General features: G+C 35.9%; 1 protein-coding gene across 1 annotated transcript in view; it reads right to left on the minus strand.

Annotated features, from left to right (window-relative positions):
- Positions 1–930: 930 nt before the first annotated feature.
- LOC306862992 (heparan-sulfate 6-O-sulfotransferase 1-B-like) overlaps positions 931–24938 on the minus strand; it is a 59409-nt gene continuing 35401 nt past the window's right edge. The window contains exon 2 of the mRNA XM_079406126.1: positions 931–1769. Coding sequence (XP_079262252.1) covers positions 1067–1769 — 703 coding nt within the window. The 3' untranslated portion in view covers positions 931–1066. The remainder of the gene's footprint in view (positions 1770–24938) is intronic.

The raw sequence follows: 24938 nt of genomic DNA on the forward strand, positions 1-24938 counted from the left end.
CTGTTTATTTTGGGTTTAAGCTGGAGGGAAGTGTGAGATGCGAGTTAAGGAGTCTCCATAGACACGGAGTCAAACAAGAACTATCTGTGAGGGATGTCAAGCCCCAACATGCTCAGTGCAAGTTCAATTAACACATTTTACATGCGCGCAAACTTGACAATTAACGAGGACAAATGGTGATGTGAATCCTGATCGGTAAATGAAGAGAAGGGTTTTGTTCATTCAAGGTACATGATTTACAATGCAAAATGTGGGCTTACTGCACTGCATTATGGGTAAAAGGATCACAGCAAATGTGCAAAAACAAACACATACAGTGCATACTGTATAAATTAGCACATGCTTAAAAAGCAAACAAAACATGTTGGCATAATCGTTTTTTGGGTATCAATACTACAGTTGGATACGTCTATCAAGAATGGCTTTCCAATACAATCTCCAGGGCTTATGGGAATCTGGTTTAGGAATCGACACTCAAAGGGGGGAAAAAAATATAAAAACATTCATGGAAAATGGGACTCTTTTGTGTTATATATATATATATATATATATATATTAAGATATATCTATAAAATCATACTCACAACATCTGTTAGTAATTTCCAACCACTTGTGACTGGCTCCATCCACTTCACACCAGGTTTAAAAAAAAGGCAATCTAAGATTTATACATATTTATATATATGTATATAAAAACAATCTTTATATTTCCTAAAGAGTTCAGATTCTCAGATATTCATGTGAATCAGACATTAAAACCTGTTTGTTTGTTTCAGTCACTCTTTTTGAGAAACACTGCAGCACGGAGGTCGAGAAAAAAAAATCAATAATAATTTAATATTAATGTTATGCCGTAACTTTTGTTTTAAAAAGACCTATGAGATGCGGCACTAAGCGAAACGCTCACAGACTTATTTCTTGAACTGTCCCTGGTCCCATATTCCCACCCAAAGGATGGAACATTGAACTCTCCCATCTGAGAATGGACATTCCACTTGGGTCTGTTTATTCCCCCTCTCCTTGTTACTGTGTCTCTTTTTTGGTCTCTCTGGAGAGGGGTGGGCGGTTACCATCCGTTGATGATGTGATTCATGTAGTCCTCGGTTGGCAGGCGTGCCGTACCCTCTCCTCCGACTCCGTCCTCTCGGAACGGGCTGTGGAAAGACCCCTGTCCTCTCAGTAGTCTCTGCTCCCGGCGGTCCAGCATGTGCTTGTACTGGTAGCGCTGCTGAAACAGGTCTTTGGCGTAGTCGTACAGCTTCATGTCCAGATCGTTGAGCTCCTCGATGCGCTGTATCGTGTCATTTTCCAGGTCCACGCCGGCCGCCCGCGTGCTGTTGTACTGCATGAAGGGCCGGATGAACTTGAGGTGGAAGGTGCGCTCGAATAAGTACTGCGTCTTCCGCTGGAACTCCGTCAGGCCGAAGAAAGCCATGTCTCGTAGGTTTTTCTTGGCCGATTCTAGCAGCAGCTGTGAGCGCCTCTTCTCAGGAACTGTGGAGAGGTTGTAGCATCCAACCAGGCTGAGGTCAGCCAGCATACGTACTTGGCGGTTATTGGCGAGGTTGTAGGGGCAGTCCATGAACTGCTGCAAAGTGCACCCCGACCAGTCTGAGCCCTCGTAACAGGGCGGCAACTCTTCGGGCGTTGGTGTCCGTCCGTCGCACATGTGCAGGGACGTCTTCCATGTCGCCCCCCGCTGGACGTGCCTCCATTCGCTAAGGTAGCGGGAAACAGGGTCTCTCAGTAGAGTGATGTAGTAGAACTTTCTGCAGGAAACAAGATATGAGAACTCCATTAGTCACGAAACAAGCCAATCATATACAAGTTTATGATAATATTTACATTTCAGCGTTTGGCAGACTCTTTAATCCAAAGTGACTTTCATAGCATGGGAATTGAACCCATGGCCTTTGCTGTTGGAGTTACAGTAAACTGCTAATATCATCAACAAAACATTTACAGTAGAACAAAGGAAAATCATCATCACAATGCAACCTGTATTGTGGCAGTCTACATGTCTTCAACTTTATCCTACAATTAATACTTTGTTTCAAAAGACAGTATGTAACAGGTGTAAACCATGACTCAAATGCCTTTGCTCAGAGTCTTCCCAGCATGCCCTAGGGCACCACTGTCTTAATCATTTCCCACACTTCACATCCTGTCTGTTTAGATATTCCTTTGATTTATGGACCTTGATACATCATTATAGATGCACCAAAAATAAATAAATAAATAAATAAAAAAAGGGACAGGAATATAAGGAACTAGGAACATTCCAGGTCTGGATGTGTATAGTGGATATTTGGTATATTATTTAAAAAAAATACATTTGGTATAATATGTATTAAAATGTATAATAGTTATAAATTGCACATGCTGATAATCATTATCGCATATCAACTGTTGGATAAAAGCATCTGCTAAAATGCAATGAGATGGATCAGATGAATCTGTTCCAATTAATGATTCAATATATATATTTTAACGCATAGATGTAAAACGCATAAATTTAATAAATTAGTAGCAAAATACTTGGTCAATGGTAAGTTTCAATGAATCGATTCAAAATTCTGATTAAGTGATTTTGTCATCACTCAAAATCACACACAATACAAAATCATGTATGCTCATGCACACTTACCTATTTAACAAAAGAAGGAAAAAATCCTTATACCCATACATCTGCAAAAATCTTTAACAATCATTATATGGAGCTGAACTAAGTGAAATAACAGGCATGGCTCAGAATCTTTTAGTGAAAGGCTGTATTGAAGTGAGAGCAGTGAGATAATGATGGTGATGAAACCACCTCAAGAAAAACACTCAGTTCTTATGCTGCTTACATGCACACTATAGGGACCTTTCCTGAAAATACACAAAAATAGTGTTCTGCCACTCTGAGAATGCTACAGAGACACAAGCCATAGGGAAAAGTGTGTTTCGTCGTAACCACGGAAAGGACTTGTGGAGTGGGAGGAAGACCAAGCACTGCCAACAAACTAGCAGGTGGTTTTCAACAGATTAATCTCGACCAAACTGACGACAGAGAGATTTAGCTCTCAGTTACAAATTCAACACTCCCGTCACCACCCGCTCCAGCTGTGCTTCACCCTACATTACCTCTTCACACCCCAGTGACCAAATATGCCAAGGAAACAGATTCCCTCCAAAGTGCCCGAGAGCTGGTTACACATTCGAAAATGGCATGAAATCACTGATTAGACAAAAACAGTGGGCGATGCTGAAACTCATTGCTGGTGACCCACATGGCACTTCCCAAGGTAATACTGGGTGCTGAGATACACTGTGCAATCATCTTGCCTCTGGCCAAGAGGCAGCAATCCAGCCAACACTGCACTCAAATTCCCTTTCACTTTTTCAATGCAGTGCCCTTACTGACCACATGGTGGCAGTGTGCATGTATTAAATAGGCCCTTACAGAAAGCACAGGACAGTTATGAGCACTTCAACAACTTAACAAGAACACTCAGACATGAGATGAGAATTTGAGATTTTGAGCTCATTTCTAAAATGATTTTCTGACTTCTGACTTATTTTTATTGATATTTTCTTTAATTCTTAATTCAATTCTTTGAATTTTAATGTCTTTTCCGTTTCTTCAAATCTCTATATTCTCTCTTCCTTTCTCACTATTTGGTGACAAAGCTGCATGCTTATAATCATTAGTGAGCCTGAGAGACATCTGAGATCCCTTTGCAGATTAAACTCGGGGCCCCATCAACACACACGGCAGATCCAAATCCCAGCCAATAACTGGCTGCCTGCTCTCTGCAAGGCCGGTCAATACTAATAACACACACCGAAATAGTCACATTATTAATGAGAATGGACCCAGTACTGAGACTTGGGGCACCTCACAAAGTAACTGAGGGTCATACTACGAGCTTGGAGTGCTGCAGTGTGCAGACTCATAAATTAAGCTATTGAACAAGTCTCTTTTATAAAAGTCTTTCATAATTGAATTAAGACCCATTTGAGACCAGCTCGGGTAGAAGCATATCAGTTTGTGTGTGTGTGTTTGTGTGCAAGTCTGCTTTGGCAAAATCAACGGGAAGCGTAGGAATCTGGTGCCTGTTGTTTGGAAGTATTTGTTTAATCCTCTTGTACTACAAAACTTCAATGTCAGCAAGAGTATACATTTGTAAAAATACATATTTTCAAAATCAACTAACTGGTGGTTTGCCTAAATGACTGACTAATCCTAAGGCCCTGTAAAAATACAGAGCTGACCTTGACTGGATACATTCTTGCAATCAAATAATAAAATACTTATTTGCAACATTGCACAGTGTCTTAGCTAGAGTCTGTTTGTTTAAAGAGTAACACAAAAATCCTGTACCAAGAATATAACTACAAATGTAATAGTATAAGAACAGCGATTGAAAAACAATAATCCTAATGTGAATTATTTGGGGGGAATGCTACCCTGAATGTGGAAGTTCATTCCAAAATCATTAATCTAATTCCATTGTAGAATCAAGCACACTTAAATACATTAAAACAATCCACAACTTCATTAAAAATCTCATTATTGAGGTTAAAACCCTGCTCTCTCCCACTGAGACATGGGAAAGGAAATGTGGCTCTTGAGAGAGACGCAATGAATGACACCGCTAGTGAGTCTGGAGTTCAAGGTCAGAGCTGAAGACTGAAGCTGGAAGACTCCTCCTCGGGCTGACAGCTCACTATGGAGCCGTCACAACTCTCCGTCTGACACGACTCCACATGCAAATCAGCCTCTCAAATATATGATGACTGCACAAAGACCAGTCACCCATTCTGACAGACCAGACACAAAACAGCTGTGGGGGCACTATTTCCTCTTTTAGACACACTCACAGAGAGGAAGGGGCAGAAAAATGGAGAAAACAACTTCCAGTGGTTGGTTTGGATCAGTGTGTTAACCCCCATGTTGTTAGTCGACGCCAAGAAGCTCTCGTTCTCACACACACATCAAGAAAGCCATTTCAATCAACATGTTGGCTTCCTAAGAGATTTCACTCCCAGTGCAGCCCTCCAAATGGTGCGTTTAAACTAGGGAAGTGGAGCATTGCTGCATTATTGATGCAGAACCTTTGCTGACTCTTGCCACAGGGTTCCCTCACCTCACCAGAGCATCCAACCTCCACTGGTTTAACATACTAGTATCCCTGACAACCATCTAAAGGTGACATGACTAGGACAGGTCAGGTGAACATGTTCTAGACTTGTTTAATTTCATCAGGGATGCTTGCTGCTTCTGAGTGTGGGTTGGGAAATTTAAGTCTCCTCGTTTTTTTTTTTCAGCAAAAAGCACCAGACTGTGCAAAATGACTCTAGTCTGTCATCCTGGAGACGGTCCACTTGAAAATCCATTTCTTTGTAAGAGCCGAGTACAAAAAACTTGGACAAAGAAAAGCATTTTTGACAATTCAGTGTGGACATTTATGTACACACATAAAACTCTCTCACACACAAAGGAAAACATTACCTTTTCTGACAACACAAAGATGACACACTGACATAATCGATGGCACCAGAATGGTTATGATTACAAGTATTTGATCCACAGCACTACATATACAGTGGGCAGGTTCAAAATGACTTTAGTGACATGATTATACCATGGATCAAAAGATGCAATTCTGCTGACATGCTATACGAGGGTTGGTAGGCCTGGTTGTTTCTTTAACAAGTTGCTTTCCAAAAGGACCATCAATCTGTTTCTCTGTGGTCAACTGCCACATGATCAGCTGACACCATCACAACTGTTAAGAAACAGCTAATGACAAGCACTTAAAGGGATAGTTCACCCAAAAATATAAATTCTGTCATCAATTACTCACCTTCATGTTGTTCCAAACCCGTAAGACATTCGTTCATCTTTGGAACACAGATGAAATCCGAGAGCTTCCTGACCCTGCATAAACAGTAGCAAAACTACCACGGTCAAGGCCAAGAAAGGTAGTAAGGATATCATTAAAATGGTCCATGTAACATCAGTGGTGTAACATCAAAAATATCTTAATTTGTGTTCTGAAGATGAACGGTCTTTAGGATTTGGAACGACATTTGGGTGAACTATACATTTAAAACAAACAAAAAAAAAAATGTATTTAAAACATGAATAAAATTTAAATTTAAATATTTCTTTGGACTGTTTCACAACTTATAAGTGAAAGTGAACCTCTACGGCTCAATACAGAAAACCCAATAAAATCTGCATTACAACACTGACTATTTATTTTACCAATGTACATAAATTATAGCACAGTTAACTGAAGTGAGCCACTGAGAATTATTACAAACTCTGATTTGAACATTTTTCATTAAATCTAATTTACATAAAGATAGGTCAACATTTACATCCTAATGAATCTACACAAAATGAAACCCCAAAGCGTAGCTATAAACTTAACTTGTCTGGAGCGTCTTGTTGCATCAAACCAGAGTGAATCTGTTAATATGACCTTTCATGTGTGGTGTTAAAAAGGCCTCGGGTGAAGAACTAACAAGATCTAAATTTAGCAATCTGACAGAGCCCCTTCTCATAACAGAAAAGCGGAACTTTCACGCAATGGTGTCAGTGACCGTTTTTAATCTTGATTTAGAGGTTTTTTGTCTTGGAAGTTGCTGGGAAGCTAATATAGTCTTATGAGAGTTCTGTATGAATCACATTAGTCTAGATTATTCACCGTGATAAAATGCAGTTTCAAGTTGGTATGATTTTTTTTTTCTGAAAGAAATGCTTACCAAGACTATATTTATTTGGTGAAAAACATTAAAAACAGTAATATTGTGAAATAATACAATTGAAAATAGCCATGCCATTCATTCTTGTGATGCGAAGCTAAATTTAGTCTAATTTTCGTCATTCTAATATACCGATTTGTTGCTTAATAATAATTTCTTATTATTATCAATGTTAAAACATTTGTGCTGCTTAATATTTTTGTGGAAACTGATACATTGTTGACAGTAAGCAGGCTAAAATAATTATGCAATGAAGTTGGCAGAAATCAGATCTGACAGTAACATACGTTTAATATTTTAAAAAGGTTTCCAGTTTCCACATTCAAATTATAATAAAATTCCATGAAAAGCCAAAGCCACGGAATAAATAATCCTTAACAGAATTCTTCCAAACAAGAAAACAAGCTATTTTCACTCTGATCTGTGAATATATACAAACATGATGGAGTACATAGGGACCAAGAAGTAAGAGGGTCTCCCCGTGTCTTTTTGAATGTGAGCGGAGGCAGCGTTCTGTCTAGAGTGCAGAGACAAGCAGTAGGTGGAAATTTCACCTGTAACAGCATCAAACCTGTTAAAGTACAAGTGAGGTGGAGGATTTCAACTAGATTTTTCTGACTATCAAAGGCGGCACAACTGCATTCACTAGAATGAATGTCAATTCCACCTTATTCCTGGTGCTCGCTGTGACAGCTGAGAGAGCGTGACTAACAAGAGAGCGGCGATTCTTTCGTCTTGGGATGTGGGCGGAAGAGACACAGATAAAGACGGCAGTGTGTGTGAGAGAGAGAGAGGAGGAAAGGAGGAAAAGGAGAGACAGATGAGGAGAGAGGTATAAAGAAATTGACTTTTTATGAAGAAAACGTGAGTAGTGCCTCAAGTAGATGAGGAATCGCAAGAATCTTGGAAATGAGGTAAATAAGTCAGCAAGGATGCAGACCCCTGCAGGTCCTGGGATCTACCTAGGGCTCTCATAAACTAGCTATCTTAAACCTGCACAGGTGTTTCGCTTCAGAGTGGGTGATGAATTACATGTTGAGATCAGGGGTGTAGCCATAACTTTTTTTCAGGGGTGGCCAGGTAAGATCCATCGATTTCTTTGAGGTGGACAAAAAAAAAAAAAAGAAAGAAAAAAAAGTGCATTATATCGCCCCGTGGCATAGAATGTAAAGCGCTTTTGACGTGATCCGCCTTCTGCCGTAGCCTCTTGTTTTTTTTTTCCATCACATATCATATCGGAGAGCCGTATTAAATTAAGTGAATTTAATAAAGTGTTTACTGGGTAGGTCTAGGTAGGGATCTATTGTCCAAACATAAGGTGGCAATATTTAGCAATTTTATATGATAATTTACAATCAATATGTTATAACTGCATACTGTTTTATAATTGTACTACAATATTGATGTAAAAATATCTGCCATTGTTGCACTGCATCCTATTTACACATTGCAAATGCTGCTTTTTTACAGGCTAAATAGAATCTCGTTATTGCACTCTAGTGTAAATAGCTAATAAAATACTGATATTTTCACTTAGTGTAATTAGAATCCATTTCTATTTGCACAAAGCATCTAATTGCTATTTATATTTAGTGTTGGCCTAAATCAGGGGCAAGGCCAGAAATCTTTAAGTGGGTGGCCCAAGTATGAAAACTGCATATCAAATTGCCAAAAGAAAATACAGCACAAAGGTTCAATATAGGCTATAATACTTGCCAATTAATAAAATTAGTATAATACTATACTAATAATAGGGTAGAATGCCCCCCCCCCACTTTAGGAATGTGTAAATTGTTTTCTATAAAATAAAGGTTAAATGTGTTCAGAAAAATTATCATAGTTTTAGTGACACTGACATAAATTATAAACCAAGTATGAGTTTTCATGTTGTTAAATTTTTAACACAAAATTAATTTGTACCGGGGGGGGTGGGGTCGTTTTGTCCCCCCAGTCAAGCAAAGCTATTTCCTTTAAACATTTACAGCAAAATCAAAGTACATGTAGTTTTATCTTAAAATAAAAAAGAATATAATCAATAATTATGGATAACAAAATTATAATAGCCTATTTGAAAAAAAAAAGTTAGCTCATGCTAATTGGCTAGCTAAGTAGCTACCTGATGCTAACTTGAGAATAATGGTAATTTTAGATGACCTTTCGGATGCATTTAATTATAAAACCCTTTATAATCTATAATAACATTAAACTTATTTTACATTTTCTTTAAACCTTCTTGGATATTAAATTAGACATCTGCAATTCTGGCCAAATTAAAGATACATTGTGTGTGAATTTGCACGTTATAATGTAAGCATCATTAATGACCCCATGTGTTCAATAAAAAAATAAATTAAAAAAAAGGCTGATTAGTGAAATGAAAGAATTATTAAAAAATGAGAATGATTAGTAATTGTCTAATTGGCCTGTTTAGCTAAGCCCTCAAAACACTTATTTATTAAATGATTAAATGATTAAATTGAAATCGCCAGTAGGTCGCAGCAAGTCACTGTTTTTGTCACTGAATTATTCATTCAATTGATTCGTTCAAACAGCTGATTCATTTAGGAACGAAACAAGTGACTCTTTATGAATGGGTCATTGAATCATTGACTTGCTAGATTTGTTCAAAAACGCAGATTCATTTATAAACGAAACACAGCTGTATTTTCTTGGAGATGCGCAGCGGCTCAGTTGCGACTTTATTTGGAACTATTTTTGCTGGTGAAAATAAAGAAAAATCAGACAGTGTTCCTAAAATTTAAGTCACTTAATATTAACGTATGTTTATTGAACTGTTGCATAAAATCAATATCACATTTGCAAACTCCCTTTCTAATCAGTAAAAGCTGTCACTATCTCAGTTCATCGCGAGGTATACGGCCCTTTAACCATAGCTAACCATAGATCCACTGAATGGATAAAATATAAAAATTCTGAATTGGAACTAAACTCAAATTAGATTTGCCTAGCTCACCCCACCTTTGAGAAAGTGTGAAAAAGCCTTTTTTTTTTTGAAGTTTGATCTTTGAGCTCGCGTCTGTTTTTGTCTATGCTCATAAAGCTGCTTCACTAAGCGCTCACTTGCAGCATTGCCATGTCCACTTATATGCATCTTTGAGCTTAGTTGTTTCAAATTAAGAGGTGAAGAGACAACTTGGTTCAGTTAGAGTGTGCACGCCTTTGTGCTAGTGTCATGTATTTGAGCAGAGCGACAAGGATACTTTTTGTACGCAAAGAAAATTAAAATGATGACATTTATTCAACAATTTATCTCCTACTTGTCTTTGGAATGACATGGGGGTAAGTGAATACTGACAACATTTTCATTTTGGGGTGGAGTATCCCTTTAAGATCTGCCAAATGTGCAAGGACAGAGCAAGCACTAAACCAACACACTGAAGGAACACTTCATGACCTCTTGGGTGTCATTAAAAAGCAGTGAGGATGTGAATTGTGACGGGTATCATGGGGAAATCAGTAGCCTTAAGATTAGAACATCTATGTTTTCACACACGCCAAAACAAGCATCTTGTGTTACCACCTTATAATGCAACAATTCATATGTTAAACAAGGTCTTAACAGATAATTATGTGTCAGAATGAAAGATTGAATCTGTGAAATATTAGCAGAAAGATAATAAATCCTAAATCTAAAAAGAATGACAGACAAACCTGAAATGACCAGAGGAATCTCCACAGGAAAGAGAGAGTTCAAGTTGGAGAGACAGACAGCAGTGATACATGAGTTCAGATGGAGCAGAGGCTTTAATAAAGCTAGAGCTTATTGTTGCATGCAGTTCTTTATGTTTATGTATGACTGAAGATCCAGGAGGATTAAGGCAGGACCGGAGACTAGAGAGGGAATAATGTAGGATTTCATAAATCCTTCTCATAATGTTATGCCCTCCTGAGAGAGTCTAGGACGACCTGGCCTTTAACCTTCAACCTAGAATATTTACTTGTCACTGATGTGCTGTGGGGATGGAAAAGAAATGTTTTTTTATGATTTCAGGTCCATGAATTTTTGAGTGATCAAAAAAAAAAAAAAAAAAATGCTAAACAAAAAAGCAAAGCAGAAGCAAAACTAGCCAACCAGTCTTTAGGTGAACCCCCCCCCATTAATATAAGATTAATTTTATATTTCCAACATATAACTACATCAATGATTACTACTAACAATGATAAAGAATAATATTTTTGTGAAAATTATTTTATTAGGTTTCACTTAAAACAACAGAATAACAAATTATTTTATATTTTTATTATTATTATTAATGTAATAAATATTCAATGTATCGCCCACGTGCAACCCAAATCTGATGAAACTACCATGTGCCCTGAAAAAAACAGACCAAATAGTAGCGCGTGAGAGAAGAAACAGACCAACATCCATGCAAGACTCGAAAAGCACAATAAAGGAGCTCTCCACCAGGAACTCCATGGTTCTGATCCAATTAGCAGCAGGAATGTGAGGAATGTTTATAGCAAAGAGACCCCCTAAAAGCCTGAGGGGGAGATCCCTCTGTTTCACCTTGACTGACTTCTCACTGACACACACCGCAATTCCAACAGAACTCCACCATTCCCATAAAACTGCTTGAGATGAAATGGAAACACAATCTCACCCATCCTGAGTATATAATGCATACAGTCTACAGGACTAAAACGGAATTATTTTCAGCTATGCCTTTCCTGTCTGTTGTGTTTTACAAGCTAATCATATATACATTTTTTTTTTTTTTTTTTTTAGAACAAAGGTGTCTGTTTTAGAGCTGGATTCCTGGGTTAACAAGGTTACAGTTTAAACAGTGAGTGTCTTTGGAAGAAGAGGAAAGTATGTGTTTAACCTCAAGCTTTTAGACCACTTGTCTTAAAAAGACAGACAGAGAGAGCTTAGAGAGAAAGAGAACGAGACAGAGGGGGCTTGGAAGTGAAAGACAGAGACCTTTGTTCTGGTCCATCTCTCAGAGAGAACCGCATCACTTTCAGTTTGAGCCTGCTTGGATTGCGTGATAAATAACATTACATTTGTGCTGCATGTTAGCTGCAAGCAATAAAACAAATAATAACAAAATATCTTTAAAAAATATATAACAGCAAAAACATATAAATAAATACATCTTTAAAGTAAATAGAGTAAAAATAACTAAAATGAAATAGTAAATTTGGTAGTAAAATTATATAAATATATATAATTTCTTTTTAAATAAGAAAGAAACTAAATATAGGTAAGACAAATATCAATTAATATGTTAAAACAATAACTGAAAATATACAAAATATAAAATATGAAGCAGAAATATAAAATATACAAAATAATTAAACATTAACAATAAACATGCATTAAAGACAAAAAATAAAATATGAATAAATAACGTAAACAATAAAAACAAGAAAGTAACAAAATATGGGTTAGACAAAAATACATTAATAAGACTAACTGAAAGTATATTTTTAAAAAGTACAAAGAATGTAAAATAGTATAAATAATGATAATATATAATATATAATAATAAAATGCAATAGCAAATATCGTTTAAAGACAAAAAATAAATGAAATAATATACAATTAAAAATGAGAAAGAAAATAAATATGGGTTAAACAAAAAATATATTAATAAACAATAATTGAAAATATTAAAAAATAATAATAAAAAACACTTTTATATAAAAAATAAAATAATAATAATAATGAAAGCAATGGTAAATAGGCCTATGAGGTAATGAGTCAAATTATAAATTGAAAAAAAAAGAAAAAAAAAAAAAGATTGCATTTTTATTATTTTATTAAAAAAAGAATTGTTAGAAATCTATTTAAAAAAGTAAAATTTTTAATAAAAAAAATAGTAAAAAAGCAATAGTAAAAATGGCTTAAAAAGACAAGGCCGGGCTGTATTGTGATGCTGACAGGTGAAGTTGGATAATCTCTCTCTCTTCTCAAATCACCCCATCTGAAGCGATCTTTCTGCAGTCTCGTTCTAATCTTCACCGCTGAACTGTTTTTGAGCTCCTGTCTGTGGCGTCTCTAACCAGAGCCTGCCTTCACCCTATTGGCCTTCTAATTAGGTTGCCATGACGACACCCAGACAGGTGTACTCACAGTCACTGGCATCCAGCATTTTTTCCCTCCGCTAGTTTTTTTAAAACTACTGAGGCGCGAAGCAGATGCTGTTCCTCTCTTAGGTCCCCCTCATCCTCCCTCTCTCTGGCTTCTCTTTTTCAGGCCGTTTGGAAGGAGGCCAAGGGCTTTTCCCCCCTTTGTCCTGGCTAATGCACATCACTGCTGGTGTTGTACTTCCATCCGTCCAGGCTAAACGGTCTATTTATTGTGCTTTACTCTATTTTATACTATTTGTTTATACTCAAATATAAGCATTCATTTTACTGTCATGATGAAAAATGAGACCAGAATGCATTGTGCTGCTAGTTTGGGTTGGTTAATGCGAATCAGAATACATGCTGGTGATTTCAGCTGCCTAATAACCAGATAGATGTCCTGAGAGGCTTATGTGTTTTATATATTTAAACTACTAATAGTTAACAAATGAGAAATGCAAGAAATTAACATGAGTAAACATTTTTCTGCAAATAAATAAAGAATTATTGCCTTATTTAACGTTCCTAGCTGCCACTGAACAAAGACAACAAACACAGAAGGCAGACGTGACGCACACTCACACAGTTTGAAGTTAATAAGTGTTTTTGACCTCCTCAGGATGCCTGTCACACATGAGATACTCCTGGATAATTGCAGAGTCTATTTTCTCTCAGTGCAATGAAGATCGTGCTAATGGTGACATTTCTGTATTCTTTGAACACTTCTGTCATTTTAAACCAAGAGCCTCTTTATCAGGGTGATGGCTGTGAGAAACCAACAGAAAGATAAAGAAAAAATGAGGGCTTGTTATAATGCATCGAGGGTCCTTGGTAAGAGGTCAGACAGAGACCTTCATATGACTGTAGGTTGATAAAAGCAGACGGGCCTTGGAGAGCCTTCAGGGCCAGTTGTCGATCTCCCACACTTGAACTAACGCAAGACACTGATATTCTCTCTCTCTCTCTCTCTCACACACACACACACACACACACACACATAATGCAAGCCAATACACAGCCAAAACCAAAGGAGCAGAATATTAAAAGTTGGGTGTATAAAATAATCAAGAAAGAATATATTAATTCTCAATTCTTTCAGTCAAAAATGAGACCGAAAGGAAAAAGAAAATAATTAATGGAAGAATAATAGGAGCTCAATAAAGAAAAAGGTTAAAAAAAAGGAATAATAAAAAGGATGAAAGGAAGAAAATATAAAAGACTAAGGAAAGGAAAAATTAAAGAATAATAATAATTATAGGATATAAAACGTAATAAGAAATCAATAAAAAAAGTAAAGGAAGAAAACAAGGGAAAGAAAAAGAAAATTTTGAATGGAAGAATAATAGGAGAAAGATGTAAAAAGAAAGTGAGAAAGGCGGCAAGATACAAGACAACAAGGGAATGTAATAGTGTCCGATTTACAAATGAATCTTTCCAAGATTCAGTTCTTTTCATTGAATCAGTCAAACTAGTTGAAAATTCAGTCTGGTCTATTCTTTCAGTGATCTGTGATCTGAATCACAAAGAATGAAAGACTGAAGAAAATCAAAGAATGCATCAAGGAATTAAAAGAAAAGAATGAAAAGAGAATAAGAAAAGTGGCTTCCACTACATCTAAAATCCTGGTTTTCACACAGACAGAGTTCAGACTGTTGATCAGTAAATCAACTTGATGTTTGGGACTGGTAACTCGAGCAGATCAAATGCCTATTATTGCAGTTTAATCAGTTCTGCATTAATGGTTTCCGCTGTGCTGACCGATGCACTGATGTCACAATGGCGCGGTCGATCCGGATCTAGACAGATACGGTCCACACTGATCAATATGGATCTGTCTGCAGGGAGCAGACCGCGTGTGAGAGAGAGATGCACAGTGTTTGATGGCACCACCTTCATATCCAATTCATATTTAAACACTTCTATGCTACACCTGGCAACCAAACATGTTCCCTATGAGTATATTCTTCTCTACCACATAAAACTAAGGGGAGTGAAACAAACAAGCCATATAGTCTCATTCACAAACTTTGTTAGTTGATGAGAGTGTTTTAATCATCTTATTATTTGTCACAGAGATTGAGCTAATCCAGAAAACATATTTACTCTTGTGATGGTCACATTGCTCTCCGTAAATAAACGGGTTTGGTACATAGCCTAAATATACATCAGAAGTGAAAAAAGAGATACTTCTGCAAATGAATACTTCAGTGAGTCATATCCTAACAGTCTCTAGTTCTCCACCTCCCACTGTTCAAATGGGTTTTATACTCAAGTATGGCTATGTAATTTACAGAAAACTAATGCAGATTTTCTTCTGAAAAAGAAGTGACTTCCATATTAATGAATATGTCTGAGAGGCTCTTGGTTCTGCTTTTCATACGAGTTAATTATTTCAAACCTTTCCGAGAAATCAGTGTAATATGAGCATAATCTAACACCTGAGATACCAAATCCTGGAGTGAGTGAGTGAGTGAGTGTGTCTTGGAATGGATAAGAATAAGAGCAGTTATTGAGTCATCGGAGTTCAGACGACACCTCTTCACCTCAGTCCAATTTGTGTTCCAGTGAATCTTGATTCAATCTTCTCAAAATCCCTCCATCAGCCAGCGCTTTTCTGCTAAAATGGTGCTAGTTCTGCAGGGAGATCTCTGAATCTTTAAGAACTGACCCAAATTATTACATTTGATTTGACAGCCAAATGATGCAACTATGTTACTAAATAAATGCTAAACAGAAATGCCAATCCAGCATTCTTACATCAAAATGTAACATCAAAAGCGATAAAATAAAAGTATACAGCAATCAATTCACACATGCATATAGGGTTGGGCGATATACCGACTGACCGATAGAAATTTGTCAACTGGTAGAAATTTTGGTCTATCGTTTCTTATCGCGGTTTAAAAAAATAGTGATTTTAAGCCGTTGAAATGCAATCAGCAGCGAAAGAGAGCTCAAATCGCTATATGTGTGTGCTGTCTGAGAGATGAGCGCACGTGAAGACGGTGCTCATAAGAGTTATTTTTGCCACTTTACAGGCCTTGAACGGTTAAATACACACACTTGTATGTGATAAAATGACCGTCTTTGCAAGTATCCTAATAAAAACAGTAATTTAGGTCAAACAGCTGAGACAGACAGTATATTGTAATAGTATATTGGATCCGTGCAGCTCTTCAAGTGACAGCAGTCTAATATTCCTGTCTGTCATTCATGTTAATCAAACAACAAAAGAGAAAATCTCTCTCTGCTTTTGACAATCACTTTTAACTTTAATAAGAAATATATATTTAATATGCAGTGTTTTATTTGATTACTTTATACAATGCATGTAGCATTTCTTATTTATTTGTTCTACTATAGTTTTTTGTGTCCCATTGCTAGTAATTAGTTTCTTATTCTTATTTAATCACTGACTGTTTACTTGTCTTCAGTGAGCTTGTGTTTTTTATTTTTTTATTTAGGCAAATATTCGTTTTTATTTTGTTATATTGACACTGTTGACAAGAATTATGACATTGCTATGGTATCAAAAATCTTGATATCATAAAGAGATAATTTAAAGCAAAAACAACTATACTGTGATATATAAAGTGGGGAAAAAATTATTTGATCCCCTGGTGATTTTGTACGTTTGCCCACTGACAAAGAAATGATCAGTCTATAATTTTAATGGTAGGTTTATTTGAACAGTGAGAGACAGAATAACAACAACAAAAAAATCCAGAAAAATGCATTTCAAAAAAAGTTATAAACTGATTGGCATTTTAATGAGTCAAATAAGTATTTGATCCCCTATCAATCAGCAAGACTTCTGGCTCCCAGGTGTCTTTTATACAGGTAAGGAGCTGAGATTACCCTCTTAAAGGGAGTGCTTCTAATCTCAGTTTGTTACCTTTATAAAAGGCACCTGTCCACAGAAGCAGTCAATCAATCAGATTCCAAACTCTCCACCATGACCAAGACCAAAGAGCTTTCCAAGGATGTCAGGAACAAGATTATAGACCTACAAGGCTAGACCATCGCCAAGCAGCTTGGTGAGAAGAACAGTTGGTGTGATTATGGAAGAAACACAAAATAACTGTCCATCTGACCTCTGTGATTGCCAACAAGGGTTTTGCCACCAAGTACTAAGTCATGTTTTACGAAGGGGTCAACTAAATACTTATTTGACTCATTAAAATGCAAATCAATTCATAACTTTTTTGAAATGCATTTTTCTGGATTTTTTTGTTGTTGTTGAGTGCATCATTCATAAATTCAGATTTAATTTTAACTTTTATTTACAACTGATCAACGCACATCAGAGGTGGGGGACTCGAGTCACATGACTTGACTCGAGTCTGACTCGAGTCACAATTTTCAGGACTTGCGACTTGCTTGATTAAAGTATGAAAATGACTTGACTTCACTTTGACTTGATAGCAAGTGACTTGAGACTTGACTTGAGACTTGACTTAACTTGAAGTGGAAGACTCGACAATGACTTGAATTTATAATAAACAAACAGCAATAAAATTCGTTTTAAAAAATAACTATTGTGACGTCAGCACCAATCAGCGTCTGTGCCTTTAACGCTGCACAATTGAAACCGCGTCAAACATGGCAGACAGTAGTCGAGCTCCACAAATAGTCTCGTTTGGCTATAAGGACTTTGAACTGGACCGTGCCAATAAAAAAAGATTTGCCAGATGCAGAGTATGCAACGCAAGAATATCCGACACGACAACCACAACGTCAAATTTTATCCGACATTTCAAGAACCACAAGGAAAGTCATTTCTTTTTAGTCAGTAACGATTCATCTAATGAATTAATAATTTATGTTTGTCATAATTTGGCCTTGGTTGCATATTATGTTTTATTTTTTCTTATTAGATGTGATCATTATCATCATTGATACGTCTTGTAGATGTGGGGAATTTGACTATAACAGTGGCGTAGCCTGAATTTTAATGTTGAGGGGCATCTTAAAATGAGCGGGCATGTAACGTAGGCTATAATTCAATATTAAATGTGCGCATTTTCAAGTGTTTGTGTGGACTGCGTGTGGAAGCTGAATAGCAGTGCGCTAATGGAGGCGCATTGGGTAGATTATCGAGTAGATTAATGTGTGCTGTCTGGGTTGCACTTAAAAAGTTTTTTTTTTTAGGACCTACAGACAAGAATAATTACATCGTTCGAATCTATTAAGTGTCTACTTTGTGTGTGTGCGTGTGTGTGTGTGTGTGTACACTCACAATAACAACAAAATGTTGTGCACTGTAAAATAATGAAAATAAACCAAACAGGATAAATATATAGAACGTGAAATATTTTTTATAATGAACCAGTTCAAATAGAAAACAAATATTCTCAGATTATATAATCAGTATGAAACGTGTATTACGTGTCCATCGCAGAGATGACGATTAAGCGTCATAACTTCTTCGTGAATGGGCTATTAACATACATATTCTGCTGAAATGAACTAAATGACTCGAAAAAAGATCCTTTCATTTTGATTAACGAGATTCAAAGATGCGCGTCAGTAAAATGATCTGAGATTCCCATCACTAGATACCTATAGGATGCCCTATAATGGACAGCGCATGTTTTACGGCCTTCATATAAAAAAATAAAATAAAAAAAGAGATATATATATATATATATATATATATATATATATATATATAGCTTAGTGCTAACATCTTGGCAAACCTTATTTTCTGTAAATGCAACACATTTTAGACTGTTTCAATTAAACTGAATTAGACAGATTGGATTATAAATTTTAGACTGGATTTTAAATGTTTTGTGTAAGCAACACAATTTTATTTTCAGATATTAATGTAGCACACATATGCATATAATTCATATATAGCAAATGTATAATGAATAAGATACATAATATATGTATACAAGTTAATCTTTTCTGTGCAAAAATAAATATGTAACGAAAAAATTAACCTCTATTTATTTTAGTACTGTAACTTGACTTGACTTGAAACTTATCACGACTTGACTTGACTTGCTTAGGGTGAACCCTTGACTTGACTTGCTTGATTTGTCTGAACTGTGACTTGAGACTTGACTCGAGACTTGATGGTTAAGAATTGAGACTTGCTTGGACTTGACCATGTGTGACTTGTCCCCACCTCTGACGCACATACAGATGTGATACAGTAAGCTCAAACGTGCGTGTGTGACACAAAGTTTTGGTCACGTAATATATGCACTTGTCGAATATTAATTGGATTTGAATTGAGCAAGAGTTTTGCTATATTAATTTTAGTATCAATGATATGAAGGGAATGTCTCTGACGCGCTGCCAACCACTAATATGAAGCAGCCGAGAGAGTGAGATTTATTTAATGATTTTTCTTTGGCTGAGTCTGAAATCTGAAAACAATCTGAGAGAGAGAGAAATAATAACGTGATTTTGAATATTACTTTGACTGTTAGAATAACACTTTACAATAAAGCAATATTTATTGCATTAATTGCACAACTTCAGTTTTTCTGAAGAAAACTGTTACTGAAGAAAACAGTATTTTTCTTCAAACTCAGTTCCCGGTAGGTTTTTTTGTTACATTGAGACATTTTGTTTGCACTTTGTGTTTGCACTGAAAAGATAAGAAGATTTGAATATATTTTCATTGTATTTCACAGTTAGCCTATATTTTTGTTTTCTCCAACATCAAAATGTAACCTATGTTCCCTGTAGGTTTTTTGTTAGTTTGATACAAAGGTATTAAGATATGAATCTGTTTTTATTATTATTAATAAAATGGTTTTAAATTCACTTATCTTTTGAGGCTGGTTATTTGTCACCTATGGTATTGATACCAAGGTATTACATTCTGGTATCGTACCGAAGCCAAAATTATGGTATCGAGCCATCCCTAATATATATATATTAGGGATGGCTCGATACCATAATATATAAATATATATATATTTACATCGTGATATAAGATTTTGGTCATATCGCCCACCCCTACATACATATATGCTGTGTAACGTGCAATCTATACAGGAACAGGATACTTCCTGATTGAACTGAACACAATAGAGGCCAGAGAAGAAATGGTTTCAATTAACAATGTGATCAGGTTTCATCCGAGTTACTTTACAGTTTCAGTTAGGTCCCTCACTTCCACCTGTGTGAGTATGAGTGCACCATTCAATCAATACAGCTTTCAGCCAGACAGTTGTTCAGCACCAAGGACAGTGGTCAAACAAGCACACATCTCAGAGGTGGAGAACAGCGATTCTCCACTCTTAGCAGACTACAGCGAGACACAGCCACACCACTGAGCGACGAGAAGACATACACGCCGTCTATGCCTCAGCGGGTCTGATAGCCGGACGGGTTTTTCTGGCGAAGTGACAGGTGACAGGTGACATGCTCAGCGTTTTCTTCAAATCACAACACCTTGTGAACACAGTGTGTTTGGTCCTCCTTGTGATCCATCAAAGCAGCCAGTGGGTTTTAAAGTGAAGCTGAAATCACGACACACAGCTCTTTGTCGGTTATAGTGCCGATACAACAAACATATCAGACAGGAGAAGGTCATTGTCTCTTTACCAAATAAATTCAATAAACCAGTATCTTTTTAGAGCTGAAAATCATATTCACTCACAGAAAATATGGTACAAAAGCTGCCATTGCTAAACTTTCAAAATCTACCTATTTTACCCTTAAATTGAACATATTAGTACTTCTTGAAAGAGTACAGTGACAGCTTTTTTTAGCATTTTGTACCATTTTCTCTTTTAAATCGGTTAAATACTAGTGCAAAACAATATGGCGGTAGCATTTGAACACCCATGGCAAGGTTTAAAAACCTGAACACAAAGAAAAAACACAGTAATTTCTCACATAGACAGCTTCACAGTTATGTAATATATAAAATATCATACTGTGATATAAGATTTAGGTCATGCCGCCCACCTTGTAATCAAATGTTTGGCAGAAAATACTAAATCTAAATCAAATTTACCGGTACACACAGTAAAGTGTAAACAGGCTCTGCTGGTTTCATATGAAAGATTACAGATAAACAACAAAAGGCGAAACATAATGAAGCCAAAGACAGTAGATATATTGCACCACTAATGACTCATTTCCATGTGCTAAAAGAGTAATGATACTATTAAAACTGAGTCATAATTTCAGCAAGAGCTCGTGGCATCACACAAGAAAAGGTAATCAAATTATATTCTCATTGGCTCTGCTGTAGCCAAAAGGATCTCAAATAGCATCTCTTAAGCTAATAATAAACAGAAATGTGTTATAAATCACATTTTTTGACAATTTACCAATTCATAATGTTAGTTTCTAGAACAAAACAAAGTGTTTGATAACAGAAAATGTGGAATGCTTTAACAATATGGTTTCATTTGTTAATATTATTTGATATAAAATTACAATGAACAATACTTCTTTAGCAGTTTTATATAGGCTACTATTCGTAGTTTACATTCATTTCAACATTTACTAATACATAACGTATTTATCTGTCAACATTACTGCATTGTGAACTAACATGAATGAACAATTAACAAATTTCAATGTATTCTTACATAAACAAGGATTTAAAAAATACTGTTAAAATGATTATATAAAAAAGTAAGCTGAAAATTGTTTTGTCATCAGATAAATAATTACAATTTAAAATATTTTAAAACAAAAGTTGTTTTAAATTATAATAATTCAATATTTTTACTGTATTTTTTAAATTAAATACAGTCTTTGAGAGCATAAGAGATATCTTACAAAAACACTGAATCTACTAAACAGTGAATTGTTGGCTAAAAATTTGGTAACACTTTACTTAAAGCCTTTATGTATAATGCATTATAAAAGTAGTTTTAATGCATTAATTATGCTTTGCAATGCACCTTTTAATGCATTGTGCAATCTCAGGAATAATTGTAACACTTATCAATTCATTGTTACACTATGCTCTTTAAATTCGGTTATAATTATTTACGACAAGACATGTATTACCACGACTTATCACACAGAAGTTACATATATAACCAACACTGCTGTGCAATTAAAAAAAATGCTATTTTACAACATTTTTAAAGTTAGGTTAATGCTAATTTATAAATGAAATATTGTTTATTCATAATAAATTCAATCTAATATGCTGATTTGGCATTCAAGAAATATTTATTATGATTATCAATGTTTAAAACAGCTTTTGCTGCTTAATATTTTGTGGAAACTGATGCACTATTATTCAAAGGTTTGGGGGCAGTAAGATAAAAAAAAAAAGAAAAAAGAAGACTAATAATGCATCTGACTAATAATGTTACCTAATCTACTAATGTTAATGAAATGAAGTTTACTGTGAAGCGTTATTGAATTATTTTCCATACCGGTCAGAACAAGCTGTAGTAAACCACACTTAATTAAAATAATCAAAAGTCTGGCTACTAGAGACTAAAGAGAAAGGAGTTTAAGCGCTGACATTGACTCTCCTTCACAAACTATCAAACACCACCACTCATTTTCTTTTATGCAGTCTCTCGCCTTCACCCTTTCGTAATGTAAGAAATATCACAGCTAGCCTTCTGATATTGAAGCTTCATGCAGCAATGTGAGAACAAAACGTGGTCTCTGTCAAATCCCGCTAAGCCTGTCGCACTTGCCTCAAAGACACAAACTTCCCCTGTCCTTGAACAACTCTCCTCCTCTACTTCCTGCTCCATTGTGCTGGTGTTTCTAATCTCACGCTCGGTGAGGATTAAAACAACTCAAAACGCTGTAATCTTGCCCATTTCAGAGCGGGAACAAAAACATCTCTCAGTTTGAAGTGCTTCTATCCACCCCGATTCAACACGAAGATGAGATTCCTCTAAACTTCAAAGTCTGTCACCGGATCAGCCCTGCCAACGAGCGAGAGGAAACTGCCCTTCACCTGTCATTTGCGTGGCGGTAACACGCTCCACTAGTCTTATTTCCCAGCTATTCATCCAATGTGGAAGAAGACTGGCGCGGGCTGATCAAAGCGATAGAGCGAAGAGAAAGTGGTTTCATTTCTGCAGCATTAGAGAGAATATTCAGCAAAGCCAGACTGACACCGTTCTTCAGCTAAACTCTGTTAACAAGAGCATAGAAGCTCTCGCTCACAAACTGATGGGAGCACTTCCTCATCCTTTCCTCCCTCTCTTTCATTTTCTCATCTTCGGTCTCTCTCTCCTTCTTTAGTATGATAATGAGACTCATTATTCCATTTTACCTCCCTCAAAGGCTCTGACACAATTACCTCCCCTCACTAATGTTAGATTCGACTGCTGGTGTGAGAGACAGAGCGTGAGAGAAAGATATTAATAAAAATGGCAGTTTCTGAGTTTCAATGAAACTGTTCCTCACTTTACTAGTAAAGAAGCATGATTTTAGCAGTTCAAGCTTTTTTATTCATAGTGGATATTGATACATGACAAGTAATAATGGGGAAAAGAGAGGGGAATGGGATCAGGTTATATCACGGGCTAGATGTGAACCCACATACCCCATGTGAGCACCACAGTGCATTGTTTGATAACCATATAAAAAAAAATATTATTATTATTATTATTATTATTATTATTATTATTATATGTAGAATTATAAATACATAGCATTTTAAAAGATACATAAACAAATGTATATAGATAAAATATTTTTTAAAAAGCAAAAAAAAAAGTGTGAAGTTTATTAAAAGTTCTGTGAAGTTTATTATTTTGACCATTTTAAAAATAACTAAACCCTTTTTTAGAGACAGTCAATTGTTTTTAGCCACTTAGCAGCTTTATTCATAGCAAAAATACTTAATGGGATTGGGATATATTGTGGGTTAGAATCGAACCTGCATCCAAGGAGCAATGTAAGATGATAATAATAATAATAATATAGAAATCTCAAACGTTTCGCACAATTTTTTGCATGTAGTCTTTTTTACATTTAGACAGTGAAGCAAATCTGTATGAAAGTTTGTATGGAAGGGACGATTCTCCTTCTGGCATGTGTGTGAGAGATGGTCTGATTGACCACATGATTTCTATCGATCTGACAGTCGTCTGCGTTCATTTGTAGGACTACTTTCAGAAAATGATTCTACAGAAACACTGAAAGATAGCCTTGGCCTTTAACAACCCAATTATTCTCAGACTGACTGTTTTTGGATTTATGGATGCAAGAGGAAGGGACAAGAAGAAAGGGGTGAGAAAAAAAAAAATAATAAAAAATAAAAATCACAACAGCGGACCAAGCAAAGCCCTGTGCACATCTGGAAAAGTCTCGTTTTCACACACTAACTGAAATTCTCTTAGAGGAAAACTAGAGAAACTAATAGTGACTGAATCTGAAAGGAAAAAGTGTTGTAGTGTTGTAGTGTTGTAACACCTGAAATCTAACCAATCTGACCTGCGATAAGTCCCAATTTAACTCTCCTATTAAAAAAAAAGAAGCTCATCAAGGCTGCATTTATTTGAGCAAAAATACAGAAAAAAAATTGATGAATAAAACGTTAAAAATAACATTTATCTAAAATCTAAATCTTTTGTAACAACATACACTACCATACAAAGGTTTGGGTTCTTTCTTTTTTTAAAGAAATTAATCAAATAAAATTATAAACCTAAAAATAAAGGTCTCACCCAAAATGGACAATTTTTAATTAGATTTTTCTTTCTTTTTTTTTTAAAGTTTTTTTTAAGTTAGCTAATATGAGCCTTAGTCTGTAGTAATTATAATTAGCTTAACTTAAAACCAACTGAATCTTGATTATGCAAATAAGCAAACTCATTTCATTTGGTTTCAATGGAGGTTCACCGTTTACACTGGAGAGTCATTCTCCTTCATCAGATAATTAATGAATGAACAGGTCATTATGCAGCTCTCATCCCTGAATCTATATTTCTCCCAAATCCTCTTGAGCTGCACTCTGGGACTGAACTACCACGGCAACTCCATTAGAGCGGGAGAGAGAAATAAAGGGGAGATCTTGCCACTTTATCCAGTTTAAAAAGAGCACAGCGTCTATGTGGCGGCTCACACACATACTCTGGGAATTTCTCAGGAGATTGTACTCCGTTTCTGTCTCTAAA

This window comes from Barbus barbus (genome assembly GCF_936440315.1).
Source record: "Barbus barbus genome assembly, chromosome: 44".
In the NCBI taxonomy this organism is placed as follows: Eukaryota; Metazoa; Chordata; class Actinopteri; order Cypriniformes; family Cyprinidae; genus Barbus; species Barbus barbus.